The sequence below is a fragment of the Platalea leucorodia genome, assembly GCF_965183815.1.
Source record: "Platalea leucorodia genome assembly, chromosome: 1".
NCBI classification, from domain to species: Eukaryota; Metazoa; Chordata; class Aves; order Pelecaniformes; family Threskiornithidae; genus Platalea; species Platalea leucorodia.
This window is the reverse complement of record NC_138823.1, coordinates 79,663,633-79,686,141: the sequence shown is the minus strand read 5'-3', so window position 1 is coordinate 79,686,141 and position 22,509 is coordinate 79,663,633. Positions and strand designations below refer to the sequence as shown.

At 39.7% G+C, this 22,509-nt stretch overlaps 1 protein-coding gene across 1 annotated transcript in view; it reads right to left on the bottom strand.

Moving 5' to 3' along the window:
• ANKRD33B (ankyrin repeat domain 33B) overlaps positions 1-22,509 on the bottom strand; it is a gene marked incomplete at both ends in the record, with an annotated part of 39,982 nt that overhangs the window by 6,238 nt on the left and 11,235 nt on the right. The window contains 2 exons of the mRNA XM_082310840.1: positions 1,802-1,942; positions 7,614-7,743. Of these exons, the coding sequence (XP_082166966.1) occupies positions 1,802-1,942; positions 7,614-7,743 (271 nt within the window). The remainder of the gene's footprint in view (positions 1-1,801; positions 1,943-7,613; positions 7,744-22,509) is intronic.

Here is a 22,509-nt window from a genome sequence, read left to right as displayed (position 1 = left end):
GCCACTTGCTGTCTGGCTAAAGGTTTGTTCTCCCCAATATTCTGTTTTCTTATAAATCATAAAAATGAGAAGGTGGCTATTCAGATGCCAGAGGCAGCAACCACATAGTGAACTTTGACATTGATACTTTTTGTACAAGACATAGAATAATAAGGACTGAGTTATCTACAAAGATGGCAAGGTTATGAAATAGCTTCTAGTGACCAAAACAGAAAGAAGAAGCTTCCATCAGATCCCCAGTGACAATACTAGAAACCCATGATACTGTAAGGTCAATTTGACAAGTCATAAAGTATTGGGTTTGAAATTTCATTTTAAGTGATAATTTATAACAGGCACTGGAAAATTCTGAACTAGCATCTGCAAGAAGTATGTGTTAGTCCAGAAAGTGCGTCTGTGTCTAGAAGTACTCTAGCTCTGCCAGTCATTTTATAATTTTGTTTCATAAAAATTTAACTCCAAAATGAATGATCCAATTCCAAAGCCTTGATTCCAGTATAAGAGGCTACAGAACCTTGCAGAAAATAACATGCTGGTTATCACATCATCCAAACATTTTCTGTGTCATATCAAGGTCTAGAAACTGGATATTATGAAAATGAATGAAAGTAATATCACTATGCTTGATAAATGCCTGTGACTTAAAATATTCAGATTATGAGGGGTTAGACTTCTGTGACAGCAAAATGACTGAAATAAACTACTTATTCAAGATCTCTCTCAATGAAATGGACCTGTGGGATTCTTGGTCTAGACAGTAACAATATTCACATGCAATCTGTTATCATTTCCATAATATTTAATTTGTGTCAAATATCTGCAACTGTAATACAAGAATATATACTAATATATGCTTATTTAATTATTAGCTAAAAATTTATATACCAATTAATTACTTAATATAATAAAAACACACAACGTTGTGGCTAAAAGGTGCTATATGCTGGGACCGCTCCTGTAGAGGCTGTTGCCCCAATGCCTCTCGCCCTTCCGAGTCTCCTCTCCAGGACCCCTTCACCTTGCAATGGATACGGCTGGAAATTCAACGGCAGTCAAGAGCCAACAGCAAGAAACATATTTCCTGTTCTCAGACGTGAAGAGAGGCAGGTGGGCAGAGATCAACCTGCTCACTCCCTATGCCACGATTCCCTCCTTGCAGCAGATACAGACCTGCTGGCACCCTGTTGCCCATAAACTTGGAGACCCAACCCAGATCTGTAGAGGGGTTAGAAAGAGAGGTTATTCCCTATGTTGCCAAATTTCCCACCAATGTCCCCTGTGGGATACGAACCCTATGCCCAACTCTCCCGACACAAGCTAGAGCTCCCAAAGCTCTCCACTCCCTGCCCCAGGACCTGCCACGGTTGGAGGGAGAGGTGGAGGTCTGGCTATGGTCCCACCACCATCAGGCACCCTCGCACCGTCACACCCACAGAGCTGACAGCAAGAGACCCGTGTGCCTCTTCCAGCTGTGTCATGAACTTCATTAACTCCTTGTCTACAAGTCTTGATGATCACACTCCCCGAACTCTGCTGCAGACAATGAATCTCACCCTGAGAGCTCTTGGAGAGATCCTGGATGAGTTTCCACAGGCAATCTGAGCGCTCCTGCACCTGCAGCATGTGGCTTCACCGCCTTGTCTATGACTTATTTAAAAGCTGCACCCGTTTCCAGGGGAGGCTGCACCACACCTCTCAGAGTAAACACCCCAAGAGCCAATTTTCTTCTTGGTGTTTGCGTGGGACTGTCTAGTATTTACAGGTAGATGACGATGAAGAAGCAGCAAAGCACTTTGCATACCTGCCAGCATCAAGGCTTTCACGCATTCAGTCCGGCCCTGCATCGCAGATTTCATCAGTGCTGTGAATCCGAACACATTCCTCTTCTCAATATCAAGCCCAGGAAAATAGTTCAACAAATAGTTTGTAATGGTTATGTGCCCTTTAAAGAAATGAAAAAGCAGAGAAAATACGTCACAGAATTAAGGTGCTGTCTCAAGGTTAAACCAAAAAATTACTCCTGCAGGTTCGATAACTGGAAAAATGCAGGTAACTAATAAGATCTCTTTTCTTCGTATCCTCTTCCGCTCATTGCAGTCGTTAGCCTTAGGGTTAAGTGGCACTGACTTCTGACCAGAGTGTTGGGCTAGGAGCCTGGAAACCTGGGTTCCCACCTTATCTCAAGTTGCTCTCTTCTCTGAAAAGTCAGTTTAAGGTAAGGAAATAATTGAAAAGCAGAGATGGTTGCTCTGAGGTTGCAAGGGGCCTTGGTTTCTTGACTCAGTGAGTAGCACTGCAAAGGGAATTCCTACAGCTTATGGAAGGAAGACCCATCACCCGGGGAAAATTACTGCAAAGGTTCAACTTTTTCACTCCCTTGGTAAATTTGAGCCTTGCTATAATGGCACTTCATTAAAAAGCCATTACACGTGGTAGTTACAGCCAATAATACTAACAAACTGTGCCAGGCCTGATACGAGACAAAGAAGTATTTTGCGTAGAACCCCACATTTTTATTTTTCCATCTGACAGCGTAAAGCCACTTGTCTACTGTCCAGCAATAGGAAAATGGGGTTGATGTTCAGTTTTGTTAGTAAAATAAATGACTTGAGTTCTGTTTCTAAAAGCAACTGTTGTTGCCATTCATGTGTCTTGTGCGCCAGGATAACTGGTGTCAGCAAGGGCAGACTGAGTAGTTGAAGACATCTCTGGCTAAATGGTTGGAAGATCAATTAAAACATCAAGTCTTTATAATTGGACTATCAGAACAAGATGAGTATCTAGTGCCATTATGACTCATTCAAAACAGTTTTCCCTTCACTTGTCATTCATTTTATGATGCTTTGATGCTTTATAAAATAATGCAGTCTGTCAGGCAGCTGCAACAATTACAATTTAATTACTAGGAGCTGTAAAAATATTCTCTCATCTCACTCTGCAGTCCAGCTGAATATTCTGTGATGCATGTCATTCAAATTCATCTAGAAATGTTACTGAAGCAGATTATAATTCATACAGGACAATTTTTAAAGTCTGTAGTGTCACATCTGGTGCAGATTTCATCAGCAGTTGCTTTGTACCAACACAGTCCTGCATTCACTTTGGAAAGCAAGTTAAGAAAATCTTTACCAATTAATTTAAGATGTTTTCTGGTGTTACTCTTCATCTCCTAGAATTTGCTGGACTTTTTGCTACTTTGCTGCATAACTGGAAACTCTCCTGAAACCTGAGCAGATGTAGAGATAGATAGCGCAGATCAGCTTAGCAACGCCAGAGAAAACCAAAGAAGGAGTTCCCTGAACCTTGCGCAGTTCGATGCAAATGAAATATAAAGATACGGCAAACCGCAACAAACTGAACAAAGCAAAAGTGAACTGGGTTCAGGGCAGGATCAAGTGACCCGGTCCTGCTTACTCAATACAGAGGCTCCGGCTTCACTGACTTTATGGCATAAGACCAAATCCTAACAGGGTATCAGTTACTACCGGGAGAATCTTTGTCCCCAAATTGTTTTACAGGACATGCTCTGTTTCACCGATCAGCGTGCACCTTCATGAAGGTTTTGGAACAGCTGAAAGACTGCTTTTTGACCACAGAAACCAGAGACAGGAACTGAAACAAGGAGAAATAATAAGATGGAAGATTTTTCAGTGTTTATTGTATTACTAAAGATGTTCTTCCTTTTGCCAAAAGTATAGCTGATGTAAGAGACGTTTTGCAAATCTGGGATGATCCTAAGAGGCAATCCTTTTCGGCCAAAACTCTTCAGGGGACTACAGATGGCCTCAAATGAGACAGAAAATAACCCCCAGCAATAAAATAACAAAGAAAATGAAGAGGTTTGTGATTCTCAGAAGTTTTGCATCTCAGGGATTCCTGCAAACCACCTCAGTTTTAATCTGCAGGAGTTTTCTGTCCTCTGAGGTTTGCATCAAATTTCAAGTTCAAACAGATATCAAATTCAAAGCAAAACTCAGAGCTGCCAAGTTTTTGTTCAAACTTTGTCATATGCTTTTGATTTAAGGCCATAAAGTTCGCTTCAGTTCTCCTGCGTCTGGGCGAACTAAAAGTGTGTATCTAAATCGTAAACCAGGTGAGTCTTCCATAATTTAAAGTCTGCTATGAAAGCTGTATGCAGCTCTAAAATAAATTAGCCTGGCCTCAGCCAGTTTGGTCATACTGAATTTGTATCAGGCTCTTGCTGTTTGTAAGCCAGATCTATCTCCTACCAGAACTGGCATGCTGAGGGTACACTTCTTCGCCTTGTGAGCCATAGTCAGAGATCAGCACAGATGTCTGTAGTAGCTTAATTCACTTAATTGCTGCCACAGAGGAAATGCATATAATGATGACAATATTACCTAATAATCTATGTAATGCAGGCAGAAGGATAAGCTGCATAGTAAGGAAGATGCTCTGTCATATAACATGACAATTTCAAATTGTACCTGCAAAAAGCCTGTGTTTGGTCTATGGGTGGTGAATGCTTTCGGATGGCTGGGTGGAACCGAAGACAGCCAGAACCTCTTATCCTCTGGATGCTTTAGGTGGTTGTGTTCCCATGTCTCCCTTAATAAGCAGGAACTGGGATAACTTCTCATTTTGTGTTCCCAGCTATACAGCCTTGCCCCAAATTGGTCCCTGTAACATAAACCATCTATACTTCATGAGCAAATATGACTCTCTCTGAACACCACTGTATGCCAATTACCATACACTGCCACTGATGTAGCTATGTCCTCAGCAGTAGTAGAACTGAGAAAAAAATTTTAATGTCATTTTCCTTCCTTTTCCCTTTTTTCAAAACCACTCTCCTTCCTCCCTTTCTTTCCACTTGTTATTTCAATCTCCTGTTTGCATCAATCTCCCATTTTTTCCTGCATTGTCCTTGTACTGACATGTAATGATTTTGCTTCTGCTTTAACAGCATTACCACCCATTTCTGGGCACCACCTGCTGGAGGCTGCAACAAATTTACAGTTTTGGAAGGCAAGATCTCTTTAAGAAGGGATCCCACATTTGTAAGAAATATTGAGAGAGCAAGTGAACAGACCGATATTCAAACCTGAAATTTACGCACTAAGCAGAGCACTTTGCGGTTATTTTTCTATACTAATAAGCTTACAAAGTACTGCTTTTCACTGATCCCTCCAGCCTATCTTTCTCAGGTCAGCTCATGCAGAAAAACTTCAGCTTTAGATACTTTATGATGAAGATCTTAAATCATCAAAAGCAAATGGATATGAGGAACTGAATTCACTTCTCTTCTGAGACTCTGGCTGGTCTTTAAAATAATTCTATTTAAATCAAGCTGATGCTCAGATTTGAGCATCACGTCTGGGTAGTCATGAAACAGCATAAGCAACTGTGGATTTTCAGCTCTTCTGGCAAAAGTAGAGAGGCCTCTCTTACCTCCCTTAGTACCTGTACCTAGCGTTACTGATGCAGCCTCTGAAACACACAGAACGATCCCTCAGGACCGCAGCCTCTTTCCCACCCAGCTCCTCTTCGGGGTCTGGCCATACATGATGGCCCACCTGGTCAGTGGGTCATAACAGAAATGGCAGCACTTTCTGAAACCTTCTGATATCACCTTACAATCAACTGAAATAACGTGTATTTGCTATTAGATTCTTTACAGGAAAACCAATATTTTTGGTATAAATAACAGTGATCTCTTGGAATAATTTCTTTTGAAAAAAATATTACTATTTCCATGGCCTAAGGGCAAAAAAACCCAAATAAACCCTCCGCTAAAGGAAAGCTCACATAAGCTTTGCTTTCAGTTCATTATAATACACTGCTCAGTGTTACTACTTAACATTCAGCAATAATTAAGCAGCGTCTATTGCACCGTAGCTCCTCTGGTTGCAATGTCAACCTCATGGTAATCTCTATTAACACTACAGCAGTATCTTGTGATAATGAATTAAATAACTGGTGTCAACACTGTAGCTCAGGATTATCATAGGCAGGGGAAAACATCCAAGTTGTTAGGAGTTTTTATAAGCTTCTGCTGACTACAGTCATTTCCAGTTGCTTTGGGGATCAATAGCAAGTACTGGCAGAGAGTGTCAAGTCAATGTCAGCCCTCTGGATTAATTCTGAGCTCATTACCATTGAGTTATAAAGGTCAGGAAGGAGTCAGTGTTAAACCTTTCGTAGTCCAAATTTATATTAGGGAAGATAAATACAGCAGGTTAGAGTTTTGGGGACTTCTCCACTTTCTTTGGAAAGCTACTATACTCATGACTTTGCTATGGAAGTGACAACTCTGGTCCCAATTCTTTCTTCCAGTATTTAAGACCTATCTCATAGCGGCTTCTTTAGCAGAGTTCACTTTTTGGTACAAAACAAAGCAAAGTTTGCTATTACCTGGAAACGTCTAGTGGCACTGTTACTCAAGTAAAATCGAAACCTAGCTGTTCCAATCTTCAGACATGGCTGAAGTGTACGTGGGATGTCCATTGATGCTGCCTGATGGAAACTTGTTTCCTCCATCCAGCCAGAGAAGAACAGACAGGGTCTGGGATGGAATACTATATGTCCCATGAACTCCCACGAACATCCCATATTCTTCATCAGTGAGAAGACATGATAAAGACCAAGTATGCATTTCCTCATGAAGTGACTGCCTTTGAGGAGCACACTTGAGGGATGCAAAGGAAACCACGGATGCAGAGCCAGGCAGCCCTTGGAACAGCTTTTAGACCAGAAAGGGATGGCCCCCTTGGTCATATTTTTCCTGATTCACATGCTTCAGCATTTTTTTAACATTTGTAAGAAAAAAATACAGCTTCACTTCAAGGTTAAAACACAGTGTTACCGTTTTAACAGAAATAATTGCCTGATTGCTTTTTAACCATACACTTGAACTAGTAACTCTTGTGGGAGCATCTCTTAACATTTATGTGATCTGTTACACTTGTTCACTGAATATTACCATGCTGGGTGGGATAAAAGAAAACCTGGGGATAAACTCTGCTCCCACTCCAGTCTGCATCAGGATTAACATGGTCGATGTCAATATAATCAGTCTGTTATAAAAGCAGCATTGGCAAACACTGAATCCTGCCGAGACTATATACATAGAAGGTTTTTTTGCTTTTAACTATGGAGTGGCTGAAGAATGTCTTAGCAGCTAAGATATTTCTTAATGATGATACATTTTCCTGCAGTCAGCAATTACTACAGACCCACTGAGGTAGGTGCAACAAGCGTGAGAGAAGAGATGCTATGAGCACTGATACAGCACATTATATGACCACAGTGTTGACTGGTTGCTTGCCTGTGCAAACATAGGAAAATAAGCTAAAAGGAACAAAGTAGTATAGTACTGCACACTTGGGGCAACATTTTCTTTAAGTTAAAATAGTTAATGGCATCTGCTAGAAATGTATAGCTTTTTATAGTCTTAATCCATTGGATAAATATTACTGTAGATTAATTAGTTCAAAGAAAATCATGACAAACTTACTTGGGAGTGGCCTCGGCCAGGATTATTTTATGCAGACTAATTTCTTTTAAGGCTTTGACAAAATCCTAAAAATAATGGCCACAACACATGCTCCTCCTAAGACCCTGTATGTAAGAGGTGAAACGAAGAGCCTTACCTGCCTGTGCAGCTGTAATTAGAGCTGTGTTCCCTTCGTTGTCCTGCCAGTTCACATCAAGGTGAGGGCATTGTGCTAAGGCTATTACAATATCCACATAACCTTGGTAACAGGCAACGATAAGACCATTCTGTAAGTAAAATATAAAGAGAGAGTTAGGTTTACCAGGCTCAGAAAAGTTCACTGAGGAAGCGTACTACTCTGGTTTTTTATTTATTCTTTTTCAGAATGAAGAACTGAGAAGGTCAGCATAACTCGTGATTAGCTCCAAGCACAATGTTCAGACCCAAAACACAACGTTTTATCTCTGCCCTTTGGTGAGTAACATTTGGTATTCCTCAGAAATACCTAAGAGAGTAGGTATTATATTATGCTACTTGGAAAGTAACTGTTTATAAATGGCTTATGCTTATATGACTATATAATCTAGATCCAAATGAGAATAAATCAGATTTTATTATATAATAAAATGAAGCCAGCAGGTAAGATGAACTAGACATGATCTGAATATTCATTCTCTGTAAAACAACTGCTGGCTCTCTGAAGGGGAAGTGGTAGGCAGGAGTCGTGTTCAATACTGCCTGTTGCTAACTTTAAATACTTCAGGTTTCCCATTATAACCAGACCTTTTTTATAATCATAAATAAAATAAAATTGCTTTTAGAGCTCCTGTTTAATGTGCTTTATGACAGCTGGAAGCTGTAAAACTTCCAGGAGGAAGCCAAGCCAGAAGGTAAACCTTATAACTCAGCTTGGTACCCATCTAGTGTTTCACTCCACAGCAGCAAACTGACAGCTTCCCTAAAATACATCAAAATACACTTGTAATGACAATTAAATGGAACTACAGTACTTACTCCTGGCTGCTCACTTGACCGCTAGGATTAAAACCATTATCTCTGCTCTTCAGGATTACTCAGGCAGCCCAGTGTTCATCTGCACAGGGCTGATGGGCGTAGAGGAGGGCAGGTGCAGATAAATCAGTGCTCCCTGCGGTCCCTCTTCATTGCCAACACATGACTCAGTTTTCCTGAGCTCAGCATCAGTATCTGACTATTGAAAAGATAAGGGCAGAGACACAAATCTCAACCTCTCTGGTAACCCTGCCAGCCTAAAATGTGCTCACACAGACACGCTGCAAGTTCATAAACACAAAAGACTAGCAAGAAGGAGAACCCAGTTATGAAAACTGAATGGTTCACCCTGACTCCTACATCATTTTTCTAAGCTGCTCTTGCATAAACATTCTTTTTATTTCTTTTCCCCATGGACACTACTGAGACAGAGCCATTCGCCAAATGACAACAGCTGCGGTTTCTGATTTATTGTCATTATAACTAGTTAGTTAATATTTCAGTGTCCTGTTTCATTGTTACTCTGCATGGTCCTTTTGGTTTAGGTGGCAAATGGCTTCATTACGAACCAGAGGCAATGCCAACTCTTTGGGATGCTCACAGGCTACGTGCAGTATTTCTCAATTACATCTTTCGATAAAATTATTACTCTAATTTCTTTTATTCTCAATTCACTCTTGACCTCGGTATGAAACAACACCCACCACTGCTTTATAAAAAGCATCTCCATTTCCTTGTGAAGCACCTGTAATAATTCAAACCATTCTATTGAAATTGTACAGAGGATTCTGCTTAAAGAGATATATATACACATATGACCTGAAATAGGTCTCTAAAAAGTACTTACTCTCCTGGTGGAATTATTCAGATGATTAATCCAAGTTTTACTACAGTGTAATCATTCTTAGCTTTAAAAAAAAATTGTGTCGGTGTCCCCTTGGTAAGGACTTGAGCATTATTTTAGTTCTTTAATAATTTCATTTTTCACCTGATGTTCAGGATATAGGTCTTTACAATTCCAAAAACTCTGCAGACTTAAAACACCACCCAATCATTCAAAAAAGGTCAATTACTAATGATAGCAGAAAACTAAGTGTACAATAGTTTGGAGACCTAAAATTCTTGACAACAAGAAGGTAGATCCTATTGTTCACTGAAAAAATTGGCATTTCTGAAGGGTGGTATTTTCAAAAAGCTGTAAAAATACCTTAGAGTAGTTTTCATCTCTAATGGAAAAAACTGTTTCACTCAGTATCATCTGAAGGATATTTTCACAATATACTTTCACAGGACATTTTTGTGTTATAAAAATGTTTAACAGGCGTTTAAAAAAAAAAGTTCATTTTTTTCTCTGTTTAAAAAAAAAAACAAATTGTAAAACAGTAAAACAAACTATATATAGTATACCCAACACATGCTGGCATTCTGATTTCAGCAGATACGAGACACAAACAATCTCAAAATCAATCAATCATCTCATTCACTGTTCTGAGTTTACAAACCAGAAGGATTACTTAGGTATCAACGTTTTCTAAAGTTTATTTTCCAAAGACGTGATCAAAGACTGCTTGCTTAAGGATAAGGAAAGGCAACAGAGACTAGGAGCTTTCTGTGGGATTACACGGTGTAACACGGAAAATCGTTTTTGGAGGATGGTTGTACGAATCTGAAGTGTTTCAGATAAGAGTGTGACAAGCCGGTACCCGATGGAGTGTGCCCAGCACTCCCTGGTTGAGAAGCAAAACGAGCAATCGCACGAGGACATAAAAACAAGTCGTTTCACCACCATGCAGTTCCCAGCACCGTCCAGGGCTGTAAAGCTGATGCGAGTGCTCTCTGGTTGCCCTTACCAGTTACGTGTTTCATCAGGAGGTGGGTGAGACAGACCACTTGCTGAGGGACTGCTTTCCTTCGCATAAGTCTTCCAAAGATATCGGATATTGAAATGAGGTGCAGGAGGCTACAGCTTTAGAATGAAAATTGCAATAAACCCCTGGATTTGGCTGTTATTTCCTAAATCCTGGTTCAAGGATACCATGATAATTTGTCATTTCAGGTTGCTTTTTTTTGTTTTTTTTCTTTTTTTTCTCTTTGCATCCATTTCTGATCCTGTCTATATTCTGCTTGCTGAAAGTTAGTACAAGCAGATCAGCCAGGAGGCACAATCAATCAATCGCAACATGAGTTATTAGTCTGGAATCTTTAACTTCATATACCAATAAATACTATTATTACCCACAGCCATAATATATTACAAACTCTTTCAACAATCTCAATTAATAAATATAACTGATCCAAAATTGCTTTCAGCAAACTGCTTTTTGAAGCAATTGGTAAAGCAGTAGCCTGTGTCACAGCAGTCTGCAGGAAAATGCAGCTGTGCACTTAATGTTTCTTTAAAAAAGAAAAACAAAGCAGTATAAATCAATTTTAGCTAGAAAATTTTGAACCTGAATAATCTGGTTATCCTGAGAAAAGAGATTATATTTTAACTCATTAGTGTTCTACCAAGGCATCAATTATTCTGTTCCTCATATGAAGGGTCATGGTGCAATTATGAAGTGGTCAGTGTATGTGGAAAAAAATACAGTAAGATCAATTCTCAGACATATTCACTACACGTGAAAGCTTTAGGAGAAGGAAGATTGATAATTCTTAAATGCATGTCCTCTCCCTAAGACTTCAACCTTTCTCCATCAACAGCATCCTTTTCCCTCTCTTCCTTTTCTTATGTCCTCAACCACCAGTTATTTTAAATCATAATAAAACCTCAAACTATTCCCATTAATATATAACAATAATGAATTATTAGAAGGAATAACTGTACATATGTCACAGCATGCAAGCACAGTATCCCTGCTTTTCAAGGACTGTTTTCTTAGCTAAGACCTGCCCGCTCCCGATCAGTGGCCTGGGCTGCTGCCTGTCATTCTCCCAGACCCATGAAACAGAAGAGGCAAAAAAAATCTGCTTTGAGCCTTTGTGCAGAAAAGACCTTAAACATGAAACGAAATTGATGCCTTTGGACTATGGCAAAAGGGATTTCTTCATTACAGGAGACCGGGGCTGCTGGCTTCTCTGAGGTTTGCAACAGATCCTATTTCATTTTTCAAATATCACATACAGACTCTGCTTGACTAACAAGAAAGCATGAGTCATCCATCACATCAACTACATTAACATCTACTGGCAATTTTTCCACATAAGGGAGGGTTGAAATTCAGCTCAGTAACAGATTTTTTTCCAAGTAGAAGCCATAATACCGCCAGGTGTTGAGGGCTCTGTCTTTCCTCTGTGGAATATGTGGCATTTCACAGATTCCCCACAGTTTTTCTATAGTATGTGACATATCTTATTTTTATGTAACTAGCACAGTTTTGAAAGATCCCCCTTTGTTTTGAAGTGACAGAGCAAAATTAACAGTACTTTATTTAGAACATATCACAAAACAGTCAGTCTGGGATAAATCGCTTATTTTCCATATATTCTAAGTAAATTATAACTAATTTTCTTAATTTCATTCCAGAGTACATAAATGAACATTTCAGGCATGGGACTACCTGAAGTTAATCAGATGTTGCAACACCTTCCTCAAGCAGTGTTTACGAATTTTAAGAGTTTCATAGTGCTCTTCTGTAATCAGACTAAAAATATTGTATTAAAATTTCCTACAAAAGCATAAACTTGAAATATGCATGTTTGAAATAATAGAATAAAATAGTCTTGGGAAACTTTTGATTCCTTTTAAACTTATATTTCTTCATGTGCCTTTGATTTCATGTGAGACTGGAGTAGTGCTGCCACTATAAAAATAAGCTCTGCTTTGCTCAGCTGTGTTGGCTAATGACATAACAATGTATCTGACTAAGTAAGGTCATGGATATCTCAGGAGACAATTTTATAAATCAGATGTTATGACAACATTACAGGTGTAAGGCTATTCGTACGCTAGATCATTACATATAATAGAGATCACAGGAAAAACTAGAGGATCAATAATGAACTCAAGCTGAACAGCAGAGCAAATCACACACAGCATGCAATTATCTCAGCTTTTAAAAAAAATCTCTTCAGGCAACTTATTTACTACCAGGATGCTGGGAATGAAACCAGCTTATTATAGCTTTTCCCCTGTTATCCCGGACAAAAATGGGTCTGGAAAAGACTAAATTGATGTTACCCATTGTTTTTTATAAGCGTCGTAATAAACAACTGTCCGGTTTGCTTTGCATGCACCTGTAAGTATTAATGAAAATTCTGCAAGGTTGGTTTAACTGCAATGACTAAAGCTGCATGTAGTTGAATTAAATGAGATAATGATTAATTGTAATTCATAATCATATGCAGGGACAACTATGAAAATTATGTCTGTTAAAAGCATGTTACACAAATATTATGAGTAATAGAAATGAAAGAATAATAAAATATAAAGGAATAAAAAGTTGCATTTGAACTTTTTCTTGTTGATTTACAAAAATAGTAACTCGTATGTTCAATATTTTGTGTTATACATAATAGTATTATAACAGAACTATATATAACTATCATGCACTATAACATAATTTATTATTACACAAAGCAAAAAAAAAAAAAAAAAATCAAGTCAAGCATTTCAAAAGAAATCTCCCAAATTTATTTGAGGGAAATTCTGACCTCTGCTAAAAACTCTGCAACTCTCTGAAACTGGGGTTAACAGAGATTTTAAATTTACACTGTAGTGAAAAAGAGCAAAATTTCGTGCTGAGCATCACTAATATACTAATTTGTGTAAAATGCACAAAAGCTTCCAGTCTGCAAAAAGCAATCTGAGAAACTTTCATAAATGGCTTGAGCTTGTATTATAATTGGTTTAGCTGATTAGATCAACGTTGACTGAGATGAGGTAATTATTCAGGTCATCAGTCCCATGAGAAGTGGTGTTTATGTGCTACAGAAATCCATCAAGCACATGAGCTTTAATATTATCTGCACAAAATAATTTAGGCTGACCTTTTAGAGAAAGGGCTGCAACAGCTTAGTCACATAAAAATTTACATTGAGAAAGCAACAAAAAAAAAGAGCTGTGAATTTAAACAAATTTTGTCCGACTTGCTTGGACAAAACCCCCATATGCCTGGAGGGGGGAGATGCTGATTTTGCGAGGGAAAGCGATCAGACGATCAGACAAGTGCCAAAGCATATTCAAGCAGGGATGGAGCAGCGGCGTGCAAAACTCTCTGCCTCCTCTGCAGAGGAACACAGTCGCCTGAAGCACAATCTTCTATCCAAAAGCAAGCCTAAATGGCTCTGCCCCTTCCAGTGCCTGAATACTGAAGGCACAAAATTACCGCCTTCACTTCACAGCATCATGAACGCTCACAGATTCATTTCCCAGCCTGAACTGCACTCCCCTAGGTAAAAACACGGGCCCGTCCACAGACATGCAGATGATAACCCACCATTTTTCCCCTCCATTTCGTGGGATATGTTCAACTTGATTTATTTCGTAAACCAATCTTATACCAGTCAGGCCACATGTCTTTAAGTAAAGGTGTAGCTTAGCACATGTATCATCTCTGCAGAAGTCCCTACTTAATCTATTCTAATCCAAATCTCTGTGATCACCTCTAAAAATAGTCCCAGGAAAGTTCATTTTACTATGCCTGCAAAAGCTTGCATTACGCAACAAAGAAAACCAGTGCCACTTGTGTAATAAATCAGACAACAAGAAAAGGTAATAAAATTTCTGTACTTTCCTTATTTACTAACATGTACGTTGTTTGAATCGGTTTCAGGATTACTAGTGATATAAGCACCTGGCAGAAACCTCAGAAAGCTAGTGCCAAGGGCCATAAGGGACACACAAGGCAGAAAAACGCAGGCTGCATAGCCAGAGATATTCCAGTGTGTGTGGGATACATAGGAAATAAATTGTTTTATCATATGGCAATACTGAGAGATGCTTACGAAGGATTAACCCTTCTTTTTTTTTTTTTATATCAAGCCCCACAATAAAAGCAAACAACTCAATGGGAAATCAAAAACCCTTGAGCTGATGGGGATTTGGGGCTTGTATACTATTCCACAGGAGGTTGGAACACGTCCCCAGCTCCCGCACTGTCCGATGTCTTCTCCCAGCGCCAGCCAGCTGGCTGGCTCTTGACATGGCTCCCTTGACCAAAGCTGGGGGGAGAGGACGACTGAGAAGCCAGATGATTACATCTTCAACCCATGGGAAGCCTGACGGGAGGAAAACTGGACCGTTACATCAGAAATGGCCATCCTTTTTTCTTCTCATTCCTGTGGGGAGTTCTCCTCATCTTCCCGTGAGGGAAACAGCCGGTTGCTCAGGAGCCCTTCACCACACCCTGTCCCCCACGGATGCTCCAGGTGCCGCAGAAGGCGGCTTCTCTCTCATAGTCTTTCACCCACAGCATCTGCTGCCACCTCACCCCACACGTGCCTCTCCCAAAGCACGCCGTGTCCGAAGGGCTGGAGGGCTGCTGAAGTACAGAGGACATTTTTTGGCTGTATGGCCTGACCAACAGCCAACGCTGGCTGGCACCTCCTCCCCTGACCACCAGAGAAAAGGGCCACTTTGCTCCTTGCTGTACTGCATCCTCTCAGCCACCCCTTTCACTGCAGAAGGAGGCCAGAAGCAGAGGGCACTCAGGATTACATCTAGCAGTGGAAACAGCCCTGCAAAAAAACATGAGCTGAGGGCCACCGTGTCGACTCAGTTGCAGGAGGCCTGCGCCACATTGCCAGCTCTTCTTCTACGAGTTAAGATGACGCTAGGTGATAACTTCTTAAAACAGTAGTTACTGGATTTGTGCTATCACATGAAAAATGCTTTATTCTTCTTTCCCCTCTGAACCTCAGCTGTAAACAGAGAACTGAAGACCTGAACATGTGGACAAGAGCTAGTAGCAGCTATTACTACCTCAGGCGTATTTTAACGTTGAGGTGCTTGAGTCAGAAAACTTAATGCGATTCCATTAAAATATACATATATATTAAAAAATATATTTGCTCAAGATGTTAGCAGGTATACACATTCGTGCTCAAGATCAATTTTAGTAAAATAACGTATTATTTTGCAGTGGCAGCTGGTAAGGCTATATTAAGAATGTACTCATCAGTCTTAAATTTCATCAGGTAGGAGAAATGCCTTTACTAGTGACAGCAGACTGTTGTGCAACAAAGCAATACATAGAATGAAGAAGTTTTTATGGAAAGAGAGAAAACCAAGATCATTCTTCCACAACTGAAAACAGAAGTGACATTTGGTGTAGTCCAATCAGTCCAAAATTAAGCTTTGCAATGTATGTGAGATCTCTCGTTGCAGCAGAAGTAAACAAGGTGTAATTTTAGAAAAGGCATATGTAAGGAATCTTTAAGGAAATACTGTTTAATAAAAATAACACATACTTAAAATGAACTGGCAGGTCACCTAGTGGAGCTTATTGCCATTATCCGTACATTAAAAGGACATTATCTCTGGATTCAATCACATGGGAATTCAGCCCAGGATACCATTTTTGGGGAAAGGCTCTGTTCTGCTTATGGGGTGCCTGACTGTAAAGGACAAGAAATACTGTGGGAAGATGGTAGGGTAAGTAACACAATTTTTATCAGGTTAAATTTCACATTTTCCATTTATTTAGACCGTCATGTTAGGTACAACTACTAAGTAGTGATGATCCCTGACAAATAATGCGGCCTTACTAATCCTAGCTTTCCTGTTTGTATAGCACATACTAATCAGTGTTAATACTGTCAAATGTTAGTGCTAAGTTTTGATGGTGTTGACAGTAATAATACATGATACATGGCAGCCAAATTTATACAACCCTCTTTGCTATGCCTGTTTTTTTGATATCTGTGCTAGACGCAGGTCACACTTCTCTGGCTTAAAAGTAAGGGAAGAGATCTTTATAAGAAAAAAGTGAGAGGTCTGACTTCAGAAAACAATGTAAATGATGTACTGAACCTTAATGGGGGGAATCCTGATGTAAACCCAGAAGGCAGTTCTACCACAAATCCCATGTCTGCACTTCGAGGTGCTCTGAACATTAGCAACCCAAATCATTAACTGCAGAGGGCTGGGGGAGGCAACGTAACAGACTCCCACCGACATCAAGATCCCGTCCCAGCCAACAGTCAGCTGATTTAAATTTCATTTCTTTGTCTTCCACAGGCTTGCTACGCAACTTTCAGCAAGGCTTCCAAGGGCTGTAAACCATCCTGTGAAGAAGGATAATGTATTTCTGGATCCTTAAATGAACAGCACGTTATTAAACTTTGTTTGGAACAGGTGTTTCCAGCTAGCAATAGATTTAAAACAGCGAAGTGCTGACTGCTTCCTCCTGTGAATATATGAGGCTGGGAGCTCCTGCTGCTCTAGCCAATTGCTGTAAAAAGCTGCGGTGGGTTTAGGAACCACCGAAAGAAAGAGAGTTTTTAATAAGGCTCAAACTATACCTTTTGTGGAACTAATTATATGGAAAACATTTTGGAGAATCTCTTGATTGCCAGATTACTTCAAAATCTGATGTTACAATAATAGTCTTCCTATCAATTATATCATTGAAGCATAATTTTTATTTTTCAGATAGGCAAAACCCCCAAGAGTGAAATGAAATGACAGTCAAAGGCGGATCATCGAACAGCATAACCCAAACCTGATGTGTCTGCAGTCCAGTGCGCTCTCTCACCATGTAAGACCTTTAGGAACATTCAGAAACCAGTTTAGATCTGAACTCCAAGTCCCGGGCCTTACAGACACTACTGTTAATTTCTCTCCTGGTCTCTAAATATATACATATATTCACACACTTTTAAGATAAAAAGGAGAGTTTGCAGCATTTTAAAAGTGTATTTTATAGCTCATTCAGAAGGCATGTGAAATGCATTTTGTGCACTGACATAACTCTGTCAAAAGTACTTCCTTTGGCTTTAAAGCACGGCATTCAACTCCTCTCTCTGTGTTTAACAGATACATTTTCCTTTCTGTTATGTTCTATCAGACACAGGCTGACTGTAACTCAGATCTGTTGCAAGAAGCTAAATGCAGTGTTTGAATGCACAGTTTTTTCCAGGAGACGTCTCCAAAAGTAATGAGTCACAAAACCTTTGTAAACAACACATTTCAGTTTGACACTGGCTGAGAGGTAAATGCACAACCTTCTACTCCCTCATAATCTATCATTGTATCTAATCTGTCTCTTCTATAAACAGCGTTTTAAAGGCCCCAGCAGATTTTCACTGTGGAGTTCTCTGAAGAGACACGGCCAGTGATGAGCTTGCAAGCACCCTCTTGTGGCAATGAGCTCCTGTAGTTATATCAGGAAAGACTTTCCCAAGAAGTTTCAGTTCCTTTCCTCCAACTTCTATAAATTTCTTTTGTTTGTGTTTCTCTGAGCCTCCCGGTCGTGAAATGACACCAGACCCAAAGCTTGTAAAGAAAGAGCCCAGGAAGAGGTCAGCCCATCAGTGGTTAACCTGCCACTGGGAAAAAAAAGATCTCTTTCCTCAAAAGGAAAGCAACTTGAAGAAAAAACCCATCAGGGTGAAAGCTCTTCCTTGCAAAGCCCCTATACTCACCAAAAAGAGCAACTGCATACGCGTCTTGGGACACCAGAGATGGGGGAGTGACTGCCTGCTACTCACAACACTGCACAGTACCACACACAAAAGTACCAGCCTATTTCCTTACCCTTTGATCTAAAGAAGTTGTATGAGCAATAAAAGCCCAGTCTCCATCTTAGTCTGCCATTTGAAGTAAGCTTCATAATGACATCAATGGATAAGTAACACCCTCATTGTCTCTTCTTCCCAGCCTCCCCTGGGCTCTGGCTTTTGAACCTCATTGCTTCTTTTTCTATAACACTTCTAATAATAACCCTCCTTATTGATCTTGGATCTTCTACTAATAAGCCTTACTGATCCTTGAACTGACCTGAATGGACCAGGGAACTGCAGTAAACTTTCTCCCCCAGTGAAAACAAAGAGAGGGGAGAAGACCAGCTGCCCTTGTACAGCAGAAGGGCAAGTGATTCCCAGATGACAGAAATGCATTAGTATTTAGCCTACAGGATTCACCTTAGATACTTCACTCTAGATGTGTTATCACATAGCAACAGTCAGCATCCTCTTTTTCAACCAAGAGGATAACATGGTAACAACAATCAGTAGTTGTTGTTCATGAAAACGCAAGCTAAATGAGATACTCAAGAAGAAACGTATGTTGAAATATTATTGGTAGACATGAAGAAGGTTCTCCAGCTGGACCAGGTGTTATTATTTTACTTCTATCAAGCAAAGATCCCACTGATGGGATGTCATTAGCTTGTCTCTTCAGATTGTCATCAACTAGTGCAAGTAGCAATGGTGAAGCATCCAGGTTCTTGAAAGCCCTTATTATGCTTTCCACAACAAAAGAGTTTCCTTTATCTAGGATATGCATCTGGTGTTACCTAGACTGGCTTTCATCTCAGTTACCCCCCTTCCTGTTTTTAACCCAGCCCCAACAAGGCAAAATATTTCTTTGAGCAGAAATATGAAAAAAGTCTCCTGCTTCTCCTTAGAAAACAAATAAACTTTTTAAGCATCTGTGGTGAATTGATGGGACATGTCTATTTTTCACTCAGAGACCTAAAGTGGATTTTGGTATGTATGGATTAGTGTCAACCCTCATGATCCTAAAGGGTTGCAATCCTGTAATCCCACAGCTCTGTGCAATGCAGCTACTGTGGAATATCACAGATGACCATGCTGGAGGCCAAAACCTGGATTTTTATAAGTATTACTCCTTGGATTTAGGCTTGTGAAACTTGGAGGAAAATGCTATGGCTCCTGACTTCATAAGAACTCTTCCACTCTTTCCCACCTATGTGCTGCTAATCACTAGCGCTCCAGAAACTGTACTGCAAAGTGGGTCTCCACAAAGAGAGATGAGGCACTAATAACTGTGATTGTTTAAACACCGCCTTGGTAAATTCACACGTTCTGAATACTGGAGATGATTGTCAGTTCTGGGTGAAAACATTACCTTCAAGCAAAAAGTATGCAATTTTTAAGTAATGCATAGTGAACTAGCATTATAATACTAGGAGTATACATTTTATGCCCAAGTTTCTAATGTTCTATAACTGTTAGAAACACTGATGACTATGATAACATTTTTAATTACAGCAGAACGTGCGGACTATGTTTCAGGTAGACTTTTCTAGTTTTTACATAAACATACTTTGGTCAAGGGCAAAGAGGGTTGCGCCTTTCTGACTTACACCTACGAGTACTGATGACTCCGTAATGCTCGTGGCTAGGTAGAGAGCAAGAACTAACTCCTGCTACAAAAACCATCAAACTATAGTTCTGTCTATTTTAGGAATAAAGTAACTGATAGGCTGCATACAGCCACTGGAGAGGAAATCCAGCGTGCCTCAGACTTCCCGTAACGGAATGGTTCCTTCCCGCAGGTTTAGCATCAGCCTGTGAAAAGTGCATCTGTTTTAACAAAAGACGGAATTACATTTTTGAAAGATAAGAGAATAGCACTTGGCTATATCAAGAACACTGCTGCTACTGGCTTGCAAGTCCTAGCAAGTACCCTCACATTAATTTAGCACTGTATTTGGGGAAAGGGCTCATCCAGAATGACACTTATCTGCAAGAGGCTCAGACTGATTTTTTTGTTTGAGAAAACACACACTGTGACATTGAATTACTCTTATCAGAGGGGACTTTTTTCCCCTCTGGTAGCTCACTGTTTTTTGCAGATTCAACTTTTTAAAAATCCTGAAGAAGATAGTTCTAAAGCAGGGTGGTTTTTTTTTTTTTAAGTGTGCACCCCCTTTTTGAATTTCTCTCTTTTATTATCTCAATTGGCTAAATAAGGATTTATCATCCACTGCAGTTGTAACAGGTATCAGTGTATGAGCAGACAGTTCGGCAAAGGTGAAAATCATATTTAGAATATCCAAGTGAGAGACAGTAGCATCACCATCGTATCTGTCTCAAGTCAGCTACGGTACCGCAGCTCGAGTTTAATAAGCAAATGCAGCACACACTCGTAATGCCATTCCCTAGAGGCAAGAGCTGAGCGAGGCTCTACCCGCCGTTGGTGCAGTCTTTCCTCGTATACAGAGCCTGTGGCCACCCTGTTCATCTCAGCTGAGCGTCCAGCTCCATCCAATAAAGGCAGGAAAGCATCTTCTGCCTCTGTGTTTGGATCTAAGAATCTCATCTTCCAATGAATACACCCCATTCATCTAAATAATAAAGAAATGTAGGGAGGGATTGAACATTAATATATTGTTGAATTTGAAGTAAAGAAGATAGAACTAAATATCTGAAAAAAAGGAGGAGGTGTAATTTCACATGTATACTCAAATGTCTGGAATTACTAGAGACAACCTGCCTTTGTGAAAAACTGGTAACTCATTAATACAATATATCCACTTATAGAACAGTTTCAGTCAAACAATGCAGAAACTGTTCTTCTTCTACCTCATAAAACTGGAGAATATTTGGGTAAACTGCAAAACAGCTTCTCTTGAGTCAGGACTCCAGGACTTCATACAAGCAATCTAATTTTTAATTTAAGGACCTATATCTCTGAGAGAAATAGTAGACATTTAAAACAGTTTTCTTAACAAAAGAACGCCTTTTGCCGGAAAGAAACATGCTACAAAAAAAAGCAGTGTGTATCAAACACATCTGATGGAGGTTTTTCAGAGGTGTTTGCAGTGAGCTTGACACGTCACCGTGCCCCACAGCAGCCAAAGAATTACAACAGTGTGGGACAGAGTCTTTTGGTACTTCAAGACATTGCTTGACTGCAAGATGGCGTTTTTGTTGCTAGAAGCTCACTAATGAGAGCAGTATCTGAACATACTATGGGACCTTTGAATGATGCTCCAGGCCCCCAGAGAAAAAAAGAAGATATCCGGTTTATAGGGAATTTTCAATGTACAGTTGGAAACTACATCCTAAAAAAAAGGAATTTTTTTGCTTAACTGGCTGCAAGCCATACAGCTTATAAAAGAAAATAAACATGTTCTTATGCCCAAGACTCATCACAAAAGCTCTCTAATCTCTCCAGCTGAAGATTTGTAAATAAATACCTTCATATAAAACAAAAGGACACAGAAAAATATTGGCGACCTGACACATTCCATCTCAGTTTGTGACAGCTGTTACTGTTCACAAGAAGACTATATCCATTACCTTCAATGTTGGCCAAACATCATAGCAATTATTGGACTAGCACTTTCACATAACTAAGCATTTAGCTGCAGCCACGTTATTCATGTCTTGAGAAAATTAGGAATTAGCAAATGGGCCTGCATATTCATCGGCTGCCTGTGTTGCTTTCCAGGATTTTCTGATTTTCTGTTACAGGAGGATACTTCCCATCAGCTCAGTACGGCATTAGGCCACACAAGCTGTCATGGCTGATCTGTTGCTATTAGAAAGCTCCATCTAAGCAAAAAGGCTGGCAAGCTCAGAAAACTGGAAGCGCACTTCTACTAAAGGTATAAACAAAGGTACACCAACAACTGCAGAGATTCCTGTTTGGTAAATGAGGAGCTTTGGTTGAAATAGACTTGGTTGCTTAGAGACACTTGTCCATTAAAATAGTATAGACATGACTTGTAAACAGAATTGTCTTCATTTTTGTGGTGCCCAACTCCAAAGCACTGGAATTTGCTAAGAGATGGGAGCAAAAAAACACATTTACCTTGAAGAAATATTGCAAAGAAGATTCCATTAGTATTTGTGCAATTTTTCTATTTCATGATGACGAAGAGCATGATAGAGAAGGAAACTCTCCAACCATTGGATAAGCATAGAGTGGTTAGTAGTCAACAGGAATAATAATAAATAATAATAAATTTTCAGCTGTGCAGCCTTATTACATATATTACACTGCACAAAAAAAAATTACATTTCCACCCCATAAATGAATAACAGTCATTTTTATAAAGTTAGTCCTTGTTCATTTAACAATCACTCACAGGCCACACTCGTGGACAAATCAAGCAGTTTTGCAGGAC